The following is a 15,235-nucleotide window of genomic DNA, read 5'->3' on the forward strand; positions in this document are numbered from 1 at the left end:
CCCGCTTTGGGCTGTCTTGACCCGTATTACCCCACCTAGAGCAGCTTTGACCCGCTTTAGCTTGTCTTGACCCGCCTTAGCCCCTCTAGGGCCTTTAAGAGGCCACCTTAAACCATCTAGGCCCACTAAGGGGCCTCCTTGACTCGGCTAGAGCCGCCAAGGTGTCGCGTTCACCCATCTAAGAGCGCCAAAGGGTTGCCTTGGCCTGCCTAGCGGCCGCCTAGACCCGCCGTTGCCTGCCTTGGCCTGCCTAGGGTAGCCAATGAGCCGTCATTACCTACCTAGGGCCCCTAATCGGCCGTCTTATCCCGCTTTGGGCCGTCTTGACTCTCCTAGGCCTGCCTAGACTCGCCTTGACCCACCTTGGGCCGCCTTAACCCCCCAAGAGGCTACCTTGACCTGCCTTAGCCGCAACCTTGACCCACCTTGGGTTGCCTAGGGTAGCTAAGGAGCCGTCATTACCCACCTAGGGCCGTCAAGGGGCCGCCTTGACCTGCTTAGGGCCCCTAATCGGCGCCTTGACCCGTCTAGGGCCGCTTTGACCCGCTTTGGCCCTCCTTAACCCGCCTAAGGCCGCTTTGACCAGTCTTAGGCCGCCTTGACCCGCCAAGGGGCTACCTTGACCTGCCTTAGAGGCCGCCTTGACCCGTCTTGGCCCCCTTGACTAGTCTTAGGCCTCCTTGGCCCGCCTGGGGCTACCTTAACTCGCCTTAGGCCGCCTTGACCCTCCTAGGGCAGCCAAGAGACCGCCCAAGGCCTCCTTAACCCGCCTTGGCCTGCATTGACCCACCTAAAGCCGCCATGACCCGCTTAGGACCGCCAAGAGGTCGTCTTGACCCACCGTGTGCTGGTTAGGGTCGTCAAGGGGTCGCTTTGACCCTCCTAGGATCGCCAAAGGGCCGCCTTAACGCGTCTAGGGCCGCCATGACTCGCTTAGGGCCTCCTTGACCCACTTTGGGCCGCCTTGACCCTCCTATGGCAGCCAAGAGACCGTCATAACCCGTCTAGGGCCACGAAGGGACTGCCTTGACCCGGCTAGGCCCACCAAAGGGTCGCGTTCACCCATCTAAGGCCGTCAAAGGGCCGCGTTGGCCCGCCTTGGGTGACCTAGGGTAGTCAAGGAGCCGTCATTACCCACCTATGGTTGCCAAGGGGCCGCCTTGACCTGCGTAGGGCCCTTAAGTGGCCGCCTTGACCCGTCTAAAGCCACCTTGACCCGCTTTGGCCATTCTTGACCCTCCTTAGGCAGCCAAGAGACTGCCTTGACCCGTTTAGGACCACTAAGGTGCCGTCTTGACCCTTTTAGGACCGCCAAGCGGCCTCCTTGACCTGCCATGAACAGTTTAGGGCCGCCAAAGGGCCACCTTGACCCGCCTTGGCCTGCCTTGAGCCGTCTTGCCCTGCATTGGCCCGCCTTGGGCCGCTTTGACCCGCCTTGGGCTGCTTTGGCCCGCTTTGGGCTGTCTTGACCCGCATTTTCCCACCTAGAGTAGCTTTGACCGGCCTTGGCCTGCCTTGACCCGCCTTGGCCCCTCTAGGGCCTCTAAGAGACCGCCTTGAACCATCTAGGCCCACTAAGGGGCCTCCTTGACTCGGCTAGAGCCGCTAAGGTGCCGCGTTCACCTGTCTAAGGCCGCCAAAAGGCCACCTTCACCCACCAAAGGGCTGCCTTGGCATACCTAACTGCCGCCTTAACCCGTCGTTGCCCGCCTTGGGCTGCATAGGGTAGCCAAGGAGCCGTCATTACCTGCCTATGGGCCGCCTTAACCTGCCTAGGGCCCCTAATCAGCCGTCTTAACCCGCTTTGGGCCGCCTTAACCCGCTTTAGGCCGCCTTGACTCTCCTAGGCCTACCTAGACCGGCCTTGACCCACCTTGGGCCGCCTTAACCCCCCAAGGGGCTATCTTGACCTGTCTTAGCGGCAGCCTTGACCCGCCTTGGGTTGCCTACGGTAGCTAAGGAGTCGCCATAACCCACCTAAGGCCGTCAAGGGGCCGCCTTGACCTGCTTAGGCCCTAATCGGCCGCCTTGACCCGTCTAGGGCCGCCTTAACCCATTTTGGCCCATCTTGGCCCACCTAGGGCCGATTTGACCAGTCTTAGGCCACCTTGACCCGCCTTAGGTTGCCTAGGGTAGCCAAGGAGCCGCCATTACCCGCCTAGGGTCGTCAAAGGGCCGTCTAGACCTGCCTAGGGCCCCTAATCGGCCGCGTTGACCCACCTTAGGCTCCCTTAACCCGCTTTGGCCCGCCTTGGGCCGCCTTAACCCTCCTAGGGCTTCCAAGAGAAAGCCTTGACCCGTCTATGGCCACTAAAGGGCCGCCTTGACTCGGCTAGGGCCACCAAAGGGCCGCGTTCACCCGTCTAAGGCATTTAAAGGGCCGCCTTAACCTTCGAAGGAGTTGTCTTGACCTGCCTTAGGATGCCTTGACCCTCCTAGACCCGCCTAGGGCCACCAAAGGGTCGCCATGACCCTCATAGGCCCGGCTAAAGCCGCCAAGGGGCCGCCTTGACTCGCCTAGGGCCTCCTTGTCCCTCCTAGGCCTGCCTAAGGTACCCAAGGAGCCTTCATGACCGGCCTAGGGCCGCCATGGGGCCACCTTGACCCGCCTAGGGCCGCCTTAACTCTCCTAGGGCCACCAAGGAGCCGCCTTCACCCGTCTAAAGTCGCTAAATGGCCGCCTTCACCCTCCTAGGGTCACTAAGGGGATCCGTTAACCAGCTTAGGGCCGCCAAGGGGCCGCCTTCACCCGTCTAAGGTCGTTAAAGGGCCGCCTTAATCCTCATAAGGCCGCAAAAGGGACGCCTCGACCCGCCTAGGGCCGCCAAGAGGATTCCTAGGGCCGCTAAGGGGACGCCTTAACCCATCTAGGGACACCAAGGGGATGCCTTGACCCAGCTAGGGCCGCCAAGAGACCGCGTTCACCCATCTAAGGCGGCTAAGGGGTCGCCTTAACCTGCCATGCGGTCGCGGTAACTCACCAAGGGGCTGCATTGACCCTCCTAGGCCCTCCTTGACCCGGCTAAGGCCGCCTTCACCAAGATGCCACCATGACTCGCAAAGGGGTCGCCATGACTCTCGTTGGCCCATCCAGGGACGCCAAAAGGCCACCTTGCCCCGTCTACAGCCGCCAAGGGCCGCATTCACTTGTTTAAGGTCGCTAAGGGGCCATCTTGACCCTCCAAGGGGTTGCCTTAACCCAACTAAGGGCACCAAGGAGCCGCCTTGACCCGCCTAAGGCCGTTAAGGGATTAGTAATGCTATTTTGTAAAGTTGTTGCAATTGTTGTTTTAAGAGGTATTAAGTGAATTTCGAAGCTTGTGTTCTCTTCAATTCTTCTCATATTGACATCAAGATCCTCAATTTTCAAAGAAAATAAGGTATTGCCACTCATTTCAAGTTTCATCCGATTCGAGCCAAAACCCTTGTTATATAGCACACGAGTTTTTGGCCAGTTTCACTTTTTTTTTTGCCTCCGGCTTTTTCAGTTCATGTGTGTTTACAGACACCTCCTAACATATATTGAACCATTCTAGCTTCAAAAATCCTTGTTATTTATCAATTTACTCGCAATCGTGCTTAAATGACTCACTCGTGCCGTGTTTCGTAAAGTTATTGCATTTGTTGTTTAAAATGGATTGAGTGAATTTTCAAGCTTTTGTTCTATTTAATTCTTCTCATATTGACATCGAGACCCTTAGTTTCAAGAAAATAAGGTATTGTCCCTCATTTCAAGTTTCACCCAGTTCGAGCCAAAACCCCTTGCTATAGCACACGAGTTTCTGACCAGTTTCACTTTTTTTGGCCTTCGGCTTTTTTCGTTCGGGTGTGCTTACAGACAACCCCTAACAAATATTGAACCATTATAGCTTCAAAAATCCATGTATTTTATCAATTTATTCGCGATCGAGCCTAGATAACTCACGTGTGCCGTGTTTTGTAAAGCTGTTTTAATTGGTATTGAGTGACTTTCCAAGATTATTTTATCTTCAATTCGTCTCATATTGACACCGGGAACCTTAGTTTCAAAAGAAAATAAGGTGTTGTCTCTCATTTCAAGTTTCACCCAATTCGAGCCAAAACCCCGTGCTATAACACACGAGTTTCTAGCCAGTTTCACTTTTTTTGGCCTCCGGCTTTTCCGTTCGGGTGTGCTTACAGACAACTCCTAACATATATTGAATCATTCTAGCTTCAAAAATCCATGTCTTTTATGAATTTACTCGCGATTGGCTTAAATAACTCACACGTGTCGTGTTTGTAAAGCTGTTGCAATTGTTGTTTTAAGAGGTATTGAGAAAATTTCCAAGCTTGTGCTCTCTTTAATTCTTCTCATATTTACATCGAGATCCTCAGTTTTCAAAAAAAAAAAAACTATTGCCCCTTATTTCAAGTTTCACCCAATTCGAGCCAAAACTCCTTGTTATAGCACATGAGTTTCTGGCCAGTTTCATATTTTTTTGATCTCCGGCTTTTTCCATTCATGTGTGCTTACAGACACCTCCTAAGGCCGCCTTGACCCTTGATGTCCATATCTCTCTGCTTGCTAAATGCTCTTAGCTTTTGGGGTTGCAGGATTAATACAAAAACGAACTGAAAACAAAAGAGAAACTGAGAGAGAGGGACGAACAAGATATACGTACATTTTTTTTATTTTTTTTTTATTATTTTTTTTTTTTGCCCTTTTGACGGTGGGACCCTCCAGCCGGGCAGGTCCACCACTCTTATATCCGCCTAGCCTGTATAGGCCCATTCCTCCCATTTTCTGGGCCCTTTTTGAGCCTTACTACTTATGGGCCTGACCAAGTATGAGTGTGTGAGTGTGTGACAGTTACGTTATGTTCCAACTTTCAACTAAAGCTAACTGACGGTCTAACTCTAACCAGAACAACGCAGTGAACGCACCAAACGAAAGCAAGCAACGACGAGAAGACGAAGAAGAAGATGATGCCCAGATGCTCCGTTCAATCCCCAGACGTTCAACTCTTTCAGACCTTAAATGGCCTTCAACAAATCGCCGAAACCCACCATTTCAAGGTTCCCATCACTACCTTACCTCTCTTCCTTTCATCAAAAGGCTTCACTACACTACCGTGAAAATATCTATCATATGATGTTAACGTGTGTTTAGGCTTATTATGATTCAATGAACTTGAACTCAGTCTATTACCTTACCTAAATTTGATATCTTGCACAGAAATTCAAGACGTCGCTGTGAAAGATTTATCATTTATTTGCTTACTATGAACTTGAACTCAGTCCATTTCCTAAATTTTCTTTCTTTAACAGAAATTCAATGACTTCATTGAAAGATATATGTCGTTTGTTTGGTTGCTATTGTGGGTTTTGGCTTTATTATAATTCCATGAACTTGAACAGAATCCTAGGAACTGCAGCTTATATAGATTAATGTGTTTGGTGATCTGTGAAAATGCAGGCCTGGTTATTAGATCAGTTTGGAGTACTCCACGATGGGAAGCAGCCTTATCCCGGTGCAATTACAACATGTATGTTTTCATCTATTAGTTTTGGGGTTTGGGTAAGCTTTAACTGAAACCAGAACTTGTTCTAGTTTCAATTTGGCAATGTTGCGGTGCTTATTGGGTTGTTTGATCGTTCTTGTTTTATAGTGAAGAAGCTAGCAAACAGTGGTGCAAAGATGGTGATTATAAGTAACTCCTCTAGACGAGCTTCTACAACATTGGAGAAATTGGGAAGCCTTGGGTTTGATCCTTCTCTCTTTGTAGGAGCCGTTACTAGTGGAGAGCTAACACATCAGAGCTTGCAAAGGTGAACCATCATGTATTCTTTCATATATCTATCTTTTTGCTTTTGAAAGTTAGAACTTGTTTCGGATATTCATTTGTCTTATCATGATAGTGAAACCAGACAAACTTTGGTTTTCCCTTGAAGAAGTCATCTCTTACCAACTTGATGTGGTTCAGTTTATCAGCTGATAATAGTATTAGGACATGCATCTACGCTTTCAAAAAAAGTTGTGTACCAGTAGGGCTGAATTGCATTTATATCAATGTGAAATATATTATTCTGGGAATCATCCACTGTGTATATATTTTACTTACATTAGTATATGCGAGAAAGATCACAGTTTTCTTTGTTAATAATCACTTCACATTAGATTAAATAAAATTAATCTATGTGGCTAAACTACATTCATTATCTTGTTGATATATCTACTGGGGTTGTTGTAAGTACTGACTTATTCTGCATGCTACAATGAAACAGGAGAGATGATGCTTGGTTTGCAGCGCTAGGAAAGTGTTGCATTCATATGACTTGGAGCGGTCGTGGTGCAATATCTCTTGAGGTACAATGATTGTTAGAGGTCGTTCTAGAAAGAAAAAAAAAATAGGAAGTGGTATTGCACATACTGATAAAATGATTCTTGAATGTTCATTTTGCACTGTGAAACTGAGTTTGTCGTTTTCTTGCAGGGCCTTGAATTACAAATTGTCGAAAATGTTAAAGATGCTGACTTTATTTTGGCCCATGGCACTGAAGCCTTGGGGAATCCGTCTGGTGATGCAATTCCCATGAAACTGGAGGAACTTGAAAATATATTGGAACAATGTGCTGCTAAGCACATTCCTATGGTGGTGGCCAATCCTGATTTTGTGACTGTTGAGGCTAGAGCTTTGCGTGTAATGCCAGGTAAAACTAGCTGTTTTTACTGAGCACGTCCCTGTGGATACACTCACACAATATAGAATGGCATATGTGAGTTAACATGTTGGACCTAAATGCAGCCTGAATCCTCATATTGTTTGGTTATATGGGCCTCATGGAAATAACGTATTTCATATTAGGGACTCTGGCTGCCAAATATGAAGAGTTGGGGGGTGAAGTGAAATGGATGGGCAAGCCTGATAAGGTGATCTAGTCACATTGATTTGATTATCATGTGAACTTTTACCTTAAAACATATTTCTTTTGCACTTGACTTACATTCTTTCTCTAGGTTGTATCCCAAGTATCTAAATCAGCTCAAAATACCGAGCTTTTTTTGTAGTGATTATCTTAATCTAGTTTACACCTGTGTACACAGATCATCTATAAAGCAGCCATGGAGTTAGTTGGTGTAGACCCTATTGATTCTATTGCAGTGGGAGATTCTCTTCATCATGACATCAAGGGTGCAAATGCAGCTGCAGTTCAATCAGTTTTAATCACTGGTGGAATCCATGCAACTGAACTTGGACTTAGTAGTTTTGCAGACATAGCAGATTTATCTTCTGTGCAAGCTCTTGCTTCCAAATATGATGCTTACCCATCGTATGTGTTACCTGCGTTTACATGGTAGAATATCATCTAAGCATTGGAGTTTCTTGTCACACAAAAATTTATATGATATATTGACAAATTCATGTACTCACGACTCTGTAGTTGGCTTTGGATTCTTTAGTCCCTTTCATCAGCTCATGATATGATGTTTTTTTTTCTTTTGGATACACATGATATGATGTTCTTTGTTGTAAAGCTGAGTGGCTAAATGGGAAACTGTTCGGTTGACTAATTCGATTATGTTATGAAACTAGAATTTGTTTTCAGCACATGGTTGAACCTGTTGAATTGAAGTGGCGGCACGTTATCTTTAGGATGGCCATACGGATCACAAGTATCATATAGAGGACACTAGGACAATAGAGCTGACTGCTGAGAGACATCCGGCGGGAACTAGTTAGGTAGCGAGTGGTTAGGCACCAAAGATAAAGCACCGGCAGGAGCCGACGCATATATGATATGATACTTGTTCAACTACAAGTCTACAAGAGGGTCATATGCTGAAAACAAGTGTTATTCATTGCACCTTTGCAAGGCATTCTCATTCTATACGACTTCGGTACAAATGTCATATCGAGTACCAGCTGTATATCATTGTATATATGAATATATATGATTAGTCCCGTTCACACGGTCACTAGTTGACCATGGAACATTTGCTCAATCTACTGGTTAAAAAAATACAAAGCAATAATTTTAGTTTAATTTAGCCTCATTATTTCTTATCTATTGGATTTAAATGAGCCTAATCTACTGGTAGTTGAGCAAATGTTCCATGGTCAACTAGTGACCGTGTGAACGGGACTATATATATGATAGTCTTGGCAAAGAACCGAAAAGAACGTACATATAAACACATTAATCATTTAATTTTAATTTTAGATCTAACCATCAAGTACTAGTAATATTTAATGAATCGTATATAAAAGTTTGGGTAAATAACGAAAAAAAATAGTCTTGTAACGTACCGTTATTTTAATCGTCATACTCATCATTATTATGCTTTTAATTTCTCTTTTTTCCTCTCATATGCACCTGTCAGCACGGTATTGATTGAAACCACAAATAATAGTTCAGAAACACAAACCCTCGGTTTCTTATAAGAGGCCGTCACCTCTTTAGACAACATGTACAGTGAACCTCTATTAAAATTATCTAGTTATAGGAATTCATTTAAAAAAAACAAAAAAACAAAAAGTTCTTACTTATCATTATTTTCTCATATTAATAAAAACACGTAAAATAACCTTATTTTGCATAATCTACTATCTTTCTAAATAAAGTGAAGAGTTTATTAATGTTATAGTGTCATTATCAGAACTAACTAGTATCATATTAGACATAATATCTTTACAAATGACACTACGGAGATCAACTACACAGAAGACTACTATTTTGTTGCAAACCAAATAATTGTGATGAAGGGGGAAATAGATTTTGTAAAGATGTGTCTGACCAAAACGGGTAAGAGCACAAACAGACGCACCCGAATTAGTTCCAAAGTCAAGTCCCCTCCATAGCTATACACTGTTCCTAATAATCAGAACCATATACACACCAACACAACTACAAGCCAACACCCAACACACACGCTCTCTCTCTCTCTTGCTTTGTTTCTCTCTTTCTCTCTCTAAAAGCATTAGTTATTAGCTAAACTTAGGGCTGAGCTTCAGCTTCTCACTGCCTGCCATTAGCCCAGACTCCAAGAATAGCAAAAACCCCAATCGATCAGATATCAATCAATCAAACCAAAAATGGAAGTCGGAGGTCAATCAGGAGACACGGTGATGTCAGAGGCTGGCCCCACCCAGCAGCAGCAGCAGGCAGTAGCTCAACCGGAGGCCATTCCGGCGACGCTGAGCCACGGCGGCAGATTCATCCAGTACAACATCTTCGGCAACGTTTTCGAGGTCACGGCCAAGTACAAGCCCCCCATCATGCCCATCGGCAAAGGCGCTTACGGCATCGTCTGGTCTGTCGTTTCTTCATTTCTTTCATTTCTGAAAACAAAAAGATTGAATCTTTATGTGTTCAATTAGTAAAAAGATTGAATCTTTGGAAATGTAACAGCTCGGCTTTGAATTCGGAGACGAGCGAGCACGTGGCCATTAAGAAGATTGCGAATGCTTTCGACAACAAGATCGATGCAAAGAGGACTCTGAGGGAGATCAAGCTGCTCCGACATATGGATCATGAAAACGTTGTTGCCATTCGGGACATTATCCCCCCACCGCAGAGGAATGTCTTTAACGATGTTTACATTGCTTATGAGCTCATGGACACTGATCTCCATCAGATCATTCGATCCAATCAAGCTCTATCTGAGGAGCATTGTCAGGTTCTGCTCTCTGTTTCTCATTCGATTTTTTGTAACATGTTGCATTTGCTGTGATATGTTATCATCTTGTGTTTGCTGAAAAGTGTTGTAAAAGATTAGTTCTTTCGCACTTGTTGTCTTGTTGATGTTTGTTTTTTTGTCAACAATAATGACAGTGGTGGAGCTATTAATTGTTTCGTTAGATTGATTGGGGACTAATAGTTTTGGCTTGTAATCAAGTCATTCGTTCTTTGTTTTCCCGAATTCTTTAACCAAAACTTGAAGTTAGTAAATGAACTTCAAGCTTGTTCTTTTCTAGATCATCCCACCAACAGGAAATGACAAGATACAAACTTGGAGAACTTTTTCAGTGAAAATAGAGGAGCCTTTTATTTCACTTTTTTCTATTTAGCTTCTTGTCTGTGGTAAACTCTACTGCTTCTATGCTTATGTACTTCAATTTAAGATGTCTTGAGCTAAGGTTTTCCTAATTTCAACATATTGATTGGCCTATGATCAAATAATTACTGTTTTTTTTCTTCTTTTTTTTCACCTGTGCAGTATTTCTTATACCAGATCCTCCGTGGATTGAAATACATTCATTCCGCAAATGTTCTGCACAGGGACTTAAAGCCTAGCAATCTTCTCCTAAATGCTAACTGTGACTTAAAAATATGCGATTTTGGACTAGCTCGAGTCACCTCCGAGACTGATTTTATGACGGAGTACGTTGTTACACGATGGTACCGAGCCCCAGAACTATTATTAAACTCTTCCGATTACACTGCAGCTATTGATATATGGTCAGTCGGTTGTATTTTCATGGAATTGATGGATCGAAAGCCATTGTTTCCTGGCAGAGATCATGTGCATCAGCTACGTCTGCTCATGGAGGTAAATTAATTTTGTGCCTTTGTATCTGATTTTTACTATGTCTTTAGTCATCTAGTATTGATTAGGACCAGCACTTTGTATCTGTATGTTTTGTTAGATTTGACAGAAGACACTATTACGCTATAAAAGTATAAAACTATCACTATGGAAATCATGGTTCAGGGTCATCAAACAACCTTGTTAGAATCCTTCCATGTCAATATTGTTTTACATTCTGCACAATCAAATGGCTAGGATCTTGAATGTTAAGCATAACATACATCTCTCACATCAATCTGGAATTGATGTTGAGTTTTTGGATTTTGAAATTTCGGTTTTCTCAAGTCTTATGTTTGTAGTGTAGATCTCTATGAATCAGTGTAATTAATCATCATAAATTCCTTGCAGCTGATTGGCACCCCATCAGATGCTGAACTGGGATTTTTAAATGAAAATGCTAAGAGATACATTAAGCAACTTCCTCTCTACCACCGGCAGTCATTTACTGAGAAGTTTCCTCAAGTTCATCCATCAGCTATTGATCTTGTTGAAAAGATGTTGACATTTAATCCTTCAAAGAGAATTACTGGTAAAGTTACCTTTTATAGTGCTCTCCCTACATATGAATCACTTTCTATACTTCGTATGTTCTTTTTTGTCTCAGCATAACCAAGCCTTCTGCTTAGTGAGTTCTATTCATATGTGGCAAATATTGTGGATATACTGCCTCGGTTGTTTTTCGATTATTGAGGGCATCTTAGTGTATAGTAGGTTTGGGTTAGTATATTCTCCAACTAGGTTTGCACATGTATTCGTGACTTTTCCACTTTCAATGATTGTGGCGTATGTTGTGTTTTGATATGGATGTCATTTCTTCAGATTATTTTTCTCTTGATAAAATATATTAAAAAATTTGGTAAGATTGCAAAAGATATGCATAGGCTCGTACCTTTTATGTTGTCGTCCATGAAACCAACGCCTTTTTATCTCTCCACACATTATAGTTTTGTTTTATATCAATTTGAAGATCTTGCTTGTTCTCCAATGCTTTGCATCATCACCCATCAACAATTTAAATCCATATGGCATTTGGATAAGAGAAACTTTTGATGCCATTTCCCATGATTGGCCACACAAATTTTGGTTTGTAAATTGGCACTTCCACCATTCCTTCAGGGCAAGCTGTGGCTAAAAATGTATATTCTTAAGTCTCGTTCCTATGGGGTTACCATATCAATGTTACCGACATCTTAATTTATTTATTTTGGTCTGATATGACATCTTAATTTCATATAGGCAGTTTTTGTTGCAATCTTGCTTTCAGTTTAGCGTTGCTGCTCTCATTTTCTATTTCAATTTTTTATACATTGCAGTTGAAGATGCACTAGCTCATCCCTACTTGACATCTCTCCACGACATCAGTGATGAACCTGTTTGCATGACTCCCTTCAGCTTCGACTTTGAGCAGCATGCACTGTCTGAGGAACAAATGAAAGAATTAATTTATCGAGAGGCTCTTGCATTTAACCCTGAGTATCAGCAGCATTGAGGAATCATATATTCCTCTTCATTTTGGTTTTCATTAGTGTGTTATCTACGTTCCATGTTCCATCTGTTTGGTGATCGGATTGAATTCTTCCTGTAAATATGTTCCATCCAAAAGTGGAAGGTATTAGATGGGCGTTATTTGATTAACTGGGAAGTCTGGAACAATGATAAACTGATAATGATGTTTGTATCAGAAGGCTTTCTGTTTATTTAGTTTTTGAATTGAATACTGCTGGGATTAATAGTTCTTGAATTAAGCTTGGAAGTGAATAACATCTCCTAGCTACTTGTAGTTTCATTTATCAATTATACTCGCTAGTGCACGCCTTTAGGTGAAGGCTCAGTTTAGGTACTATCCCCGGCATCATTCTGGCAAAATTGCGTCGGGAAAAGCCCCCCACAAAACATATAAAAGAAAAGTGGCAAACAAAATATTAGTCGGATTCAAATAACTAAATATACAGCAAAATCATTGGGTACCTGAGTTAAAAAATACTGGGTTCGTACTATAAAACAACAAATTCATAATTGATGACCTTTGGTGAGCTGACTTGGGTTCTCTCTCACACATCAGGCTTTTATAACAGGTTACATCAATGCTTCTTGTACAACCGAGGGAGATGAATTAAGCAAACTACTGTACCAAAGGAAGCAAATCTCATTGGCCAAAAGGCCTCAATATATCATGTGGATAAATAAAGGGGATTCTTACAGGCGAGAAGGGAAAAAAAAAAAGGGACAAATGCAACTCATACTAATCTCCTATTGTAGGAAGATACACAACAATAGGTCATATAATGGCGCTAGCTCTTGACACTTTCAAAGAATCGCGAAAGTGGAACAGGGCCATCAGCCTCGTCACTGTCACTGTCACTGCTGCTAGAGTGCTTGGTTCTTGACTTGTGCTTCTTTTCCTTTTTTGTTCTCTTAGACCTGGACTTGGATCTTCTTGATTTTCTGTCGTCTTCTTCACTACTGGAAGAATCTGACGATGAAGATGAGGAGCTAGACTCTGAAGATCTCCTTCTTGAATGCTGCAAAGAAAATGATTGAAATGAGAGTTCAGATTTTTGTTCTCTTGATAGATATTTTCAAATTTAAATTAGAAACTACTGGACTCATGCTAATTGTCTCCAAAATCATCGATAAACTTAACATACTCAGAAAGAGAAAAGCAAGAAGCTAATAGGAGTGCAAATAACAATAGCTTAGAAAATAACTACTCAATAATTAATATACATCTCAGAAAATTGATCACCATGACACCCGGAGTTTACAAGAACTAAACAATAAGCAATAGCTCATTTTCAGATCCTTATCAGAATTTTACAAACTCAGGGAACTTCAGATGTTGTTTAAATGTCACTCGGTGACAAATATGTCAAATATATCTTTCCAATACTATATGTCATTATATCGATAATTCATGAAATTTACAAAATTAGAGGATACAACTCCTTTCACATCATGCAAAGACCAGTCCAGTAAAAGCAGAGCCAACTTCATGTAATCCTTTCTCAATTCACATTTTTATCTTTTCAATGGAATGCACTATCGAAACACACAACCCACCATCACAGATATGAATGACACAACAATAAATAGTAGGAAATAAGCACCTTTCTCTTTCTGCTGCTGCTGCGTTTCTTTAAATCTTTATCCTTCTTATCTGCAAGGAAACATGCAGTTCAGTACAAGGAACAGTAAAAATAAAGGCAGAGGCTGATATTCGTATTCCCACTTTGACAACAACCTTTCTTGTGATCAGACTTGCTACTAGAGTGGTTTCTTCCGTTGGCAAGCTTGCGAGCCCTCTCGGCATCCAGTTGAGCCCTGTATTCTCTCATCATTCTATCGGTATCTTTTTCCAGTTCCCCCTTTCTCAGTTCATCTTCCTAGTACATCAATACACAACTCAGCATATATGATTATGAAGGAACACAATATAATTTCAGAAAACGAAAAGGTAATAGTTTCTAAAGTCTACGAATAGAAAACTGATTCTTGCAGCTGACATAAAAAGAAATAACTGAATCCTAAGGAGACTTCATTCTCGGTCATCCAAGTTATGAGGGCAAACATCTAGTTATTCTGGGTATTGCTGAGATATATTTAACTGCTAAAGCTTTGTCATCTACAAGTAGTAACTATTACTAGAGGTCAGGTGCAACTACTACTCCAGTAGTAGCCTGATTTCAACATGTAAATTGATTCCTGGATGAACTAAAAAGATATGAAACCAGAAAGTGACAGAGCAGCAGAATTGTTACCTTTTGCTTCCTTTTATACTCCTCCCAGGTAACTGTGTGGGAAGTTTTGAGGCTAGCCAAACGAGCAGCATGCCACTCTGGTGAATGAAATGAACCATCCACCTGCGACAGTCCTCATCAGTAAAAGTATAGGAAAACAAAGTATACGTATTCGAAAAACGATACATCATTAGATTATTATAGCAAATTCAATAACAGAACATCAAAACTTCATCATTAATCCATATCCACAGTAACAATGTTAATATACTATGACTTTTCAGACTTAATTTCAGACTAAATCCCCAATTGAGAGCTGAAAATCCAACTTAGGATGCTAGAGACACCCTCCACGTCCACATGAGTTTAAGGATGCAGCCATATCAATTAGACTAAGCTAACCTCATAATCAAGAAGCTAAAATGTAAACGGGGCATTCGTAATTCACGTTCCGAATACCTAAACCATACTATTCGTGAATGAAACTATATCTAAAACAAGCCAATTAGCAAAGTGAAGTACAAAGCATCAAAATTTACAAATTAAACACAAGGAAATCAGTAAAGAGTGGATAAAATACAAAGTAGTGATTGAAAAACAAAGATTCAGGAAAAAAGAAAAAGATGGTATGAAAGGGTACAAACCATGCCGTCTTCGACCTCATCGGGGCCAGCAGAGCTGGATCCCAGCCTTGCTCTCTGCATAGCTTTGTAAGCTTGATTCTTCCCCATTTTGGAAACCAACGCAAAATCGAACCCAAACCCAGAAGGACTAAGATTATATACAACAACGGACTAGAAGGAGGGTCCAAAAGACAAGGCCATAAAGAAGCAGTGAATTAGAGGAGAGGATGAAGAAGAATTGGAATCCGAAACAAGGTGAGAGCTAGATTGACAGACACCAACAACGTTAAGGTCAGAGTTTGAGATATTAACCTCACGTGTCC

At 42.5% G+C, this 15,235-nt stretch overlaps 3 protein-coding genes across 3 annotated transcripts; 2 read left to right on the forward strand and 1 right to left on the reverse strand.

The window, feature by feature from the left end:
* Positions 1-4,866: 4,866 nt before the first annotated feature.
* LOC101297076 (putative NipSnap protein K02D10.1-like) lies at positions 4,867-7,321 on the forward strand. Its single transcript, XM_004287108.1, has 7 exons — positions 4,867-5,037; positions 5,438-5,507; positions 5,631-5,790; positions 6,247-6,328; positions 6,456-6,672; positions 6,828-6,892; positions 7,067-7,321. Exons 1-7 carry the CDS (start codon positions 4,945-4,947, stop codon positions 7,319-7,321), a joined length of 942 nt encoding a protein of 313 aa, XP_004287156.1. The 5' UTR covers positions 4,867-4,944.
* A 1,490-nt stretch (positions 7,322-8,811) lies between these two features.
* On the forward strand, positions 8,812-12,291 carry LOC101297368 (mitogen-activated protein kinase homolog MMK1-like). The gene is made up of 5 exons (XM_004287109.1): positions 8,812-9,274; positions 9,373-9,640; positions 10,181-10,513; positions 10,901-11,081; positions 11,866-12,291. Exons 1-5 carry the CDS (start codon positions 9,057-9,059, stop codon positions 12,039-12,041), a joined length of 1,176 nt encoding a protein of 391 aa, XP_004287157.1. The 5' UTR covers positions 8,812-9,056; the 3' UTR covers positions 12,042-12,291.
* Positions 12,292-12,652: 361 nt separating this feature from the next.
* On the reverse strand, positions 12,653-15,235 carry LOC101297659. The gene is made up of 5 exons (XM_004287110.1): positions 14,934-15,235; positions 14,311-14,412; positions 13,794-13,935; positions 13,660-13,709; positions 12,653-13,074 (listed from the first exon to the last, which is right to left on the reverse strand). Exons 1-5 carry the CDS (start codon positions 15,018-15,020, stop codon positions 12,844-12,846), a joined length of 612 nt encoding a protein of 203 aa, XP_004287158.1. The 5' UTR covers positions 15,021-15,235; the 3' UTR covers positions 12,653-12,843.

Source organism: Fragaria vesca, linkage group LG1 (assembly GCF_000184155.1).
Source record: "Fragaria vesca subsp. vesca linkage group LG1, FraVesHawaii_1.0, whole genome shotgun sequence".
Lineage (NCBI taxonomy): Eukaryota > Viridiplantae > Streptophyta > Magnoliopsida > Rosales > Rosaceae > Fragaria > Fragaria vesca.

What these genes read in the sequence shown, in the direction of transcription:
- LOC101297076 (XM_004287108.1), top strand. Translation starts at nt 4,945, where the DNA reads ATGATGCCCAGATGCTCCGTTCAATCCCCAGACGTTCAACTCTTTCAG. An exon ending in AGCTTTGCGTGTAATGCCAG is followed by an intron (nt 6,673 to 6,827) that starts GTAAAACTAGCT and finishes ATTTCATATTAG; the next exon opens with GGACTCTGGCTGCCAAATAT. An exon ending in GGATGGGCAAGCCTGATAAG is followed by an intron (nt 6,893 to 7,066) that starts GTGATCTAGTCA and finishes CTGTGTACACAG; the next exon opens with ATCATCTATAAAGCAGCCAT.
- LOC101297368 (XM_004287109.1), top strand. Translation starts at nt 9,057, where the DNA reads ATGGAAGTCGGAGGTCAATCAGGAGACACGGTGATGTCAGAGGCTGGC. An exon ending in GGCGCTTACGGCATCGTCTG is followed by an intron (nt 9,275 to 9,372) that starts GTCTGTCGTTTC and finishes GAAATGTAACAG; the next exon opens with CTCGGCTTTGAATTCGGAGA. An exon ending in TCCTTCAAAGAGAATTACTG is followed by an intron (nt 11,082 to 11,865) that starts GTAAAGTTACCT and finishes TATACATTGCAG; the next exon opens with TTGAAGATGCACTAGCTCAT.
- LOC101297659 (XM_004287110.1), bottom strand. Translation starts at nt 15,020, where the DNA reads ATGGGGAAGAATCAAGCTTACAAAGCTATGCAGAGAGCAAGGCTGGGA. An exon ending in CAAGTCTGATCACAAGAAAG is followed by an intron (nt 13,710 to 13,793) that starts GTTGTTGTCAAA and finishes GTTTCCTTGCAG; the next exon opens with ATAAGAAGGATAAAGATTTA. An exon ending in GCAGCAGCAGAAAGAGAAAG is followed by an intron (nt 13,075 to 13,659) that starts GTGCTTATTTCC and finishes TTTTCTTTGCAG; the next exon opens with CATTCAAGAAGGAGATCTTC.